Source organism: Sinocyclocheilus anshuiensis, unplaced genomic scaffold, assembly GCF_001515605.1.
Source record: "Sinocyclocheilus anshuiensis isolate Anshui unplaced genomic scaffold, SAMN03320099.WGS_v1.1 scaffold257, whole genome shotgun sequence".
NCBI lineage: Eukaryota > Metazoa > Chordata > Actinopteri > Cypriniformes > Cyprinidae > Sinocyclocheilus > Sinocyclocheilus anshuiensis.
The window spans coordinates 2,689,890-2,691,451 of NW_015539889.1; the positions used below are offsets into that span (position 1 = coordinate 2,689,890).

Sequence of the window (1,562 nt, forward strand, 5' to 3'; positions counted from 1 at the left end):
AAGTTGATGTATTTCCTCAGCGACCAGCACGGATCAGTTCCAAGCATGACGAAGTGGATATTGTCCTCTTTTGGAAGGCCAAACAAAGTAGTTTCGCTTTCACAAGGAAACACACAGCGCCTTCACGACATGGCGGAGGCGGCGGCAACAACAATACTACAGCGAGAATAAAAGTTACGCCTTCTTTCTTTGCGTGAACATTTGGGCGGCGTTATGCAAATCTTCCCACATCGTGACGTAGACTTGTGGGGGCGTGTTAGAACGAGCCGTTTTAGGTAGGCGTGGTTGACTCTTAACTTTTATAAAGAATATCTCTTTGGATTTGAGACTTTAGTCTTTGCAACTTTACAGATCTTCTTTATGCACCAAGAGCTCATAACACTCCAAAGAGAAAGGAAAAATTGAAATCGCATCATATGACCCCTTTAAGCACTAAAATATGAAGTGCTGCTTAATATTTTTGTGGAAACTGTGATGCATTTTTTCAGGGATCAGAAAAAAAAATCTTACTGACCCCAAACTTTTGAACGATATATATAAAATAATTTATACATGTCTATTATAAATATAATTTTAAATATGTGCTGTGATTTAAGAACATTTCTAAAAAAAATTAGTTTCTAATCCTTTCACTGAACTATACAAAAGAAAAAATTCGTACAGGTTTAGAACAACACAAGGGTGAGTAAATGATGATAAAATGATCATTTTTGGGTGAACTGTTTATCTCTTTAAGCTCACAACCACATGCTATATGATACAGCATGCAATATGTCATTATATAGGCAAGGTGTAACAGGCTGAACCTACCAGAATGCAGAATAACCCCACTGTCAGTATCACTGATCTCCTCTTTTCCTTCCATGACGGCCGGTCAAGTGGTCTTTGAAGTGAAAGCCTCGGTTTTCTCTTACTTCACGAGTTCCTAAAAAGTAAATACAACTTTTATCACACTCACCAGAGACCAATTTAGCCGTTCAAGCCAAAGTGAACAAAAACTCGTCTCGTGGAACCACTCAGTCCCTCAGCTGTGACGGGTCTCCTGACCCAGAGCCACAGGGGTCAGTGCGGATTCTGGCAAGCAATAGTTTTCACAGGGCCACTAAAAACTATGCCTCTCAGTTATGTGCCGTCAGCAGGAGCTCAGGGTGAGCTTTAACTAAGAGGCCATTCAAGTAAGTGCTCTTCCTTTAAACATCCATCTCTATCTGAAAAAATGTTCATTTTCCAGGAGGAACAAAGCTGTGCTGTGCTTAGATTACAACACTGGAATGCTCCCGACATAAGAGGTTAATGAAGTGGGCTCACTTGTAATTAATGAACCTTGATTCACTTCTACAACAGTTTCTCAGACTACTTATAGTTAAAAGGAATTGTGATTAGCTACAGACTGGTTTTCACATCACCTATAATTACATTTATGGCAAATGCTTTTATTTATATATTTACATATGTATACGTATATATAGTAACCTAATAGTAACATCTAAATGAACAACTAAATTAACTATATATATTTGCATACAATTATGCAACTATATATATATATATATATATATATA

At 37.6% G+C, this 1,562-nt stretch overlaps 1 protein-coding gene across 2 annotated transcripts in view; it reads right to left on the minus strand.

The window, feature by feature from the left end:
- LOC107685704 (uncharacterized protein C1orf106 homolog) overlaps positions 1-1,562 on the minus strand; it is a 15,498-nt gene that overhangs the window by 12,892 nt on the left and 1,044 nt on the right. For both annotated transcript variants that reach the window (XM_016482391.1, XM_016482390.1), the window contains exon 2: positions 811-925. In XM_016482391.1, the coding sequence (XP_016337877.1) occupies positions 811-865 (55 nt within the window). In that variant the 5' untranslated portion in view covers positions 866-925. The remainder of the gene's footprint in view (positions 1-810; positions 926-1,562) is intronic.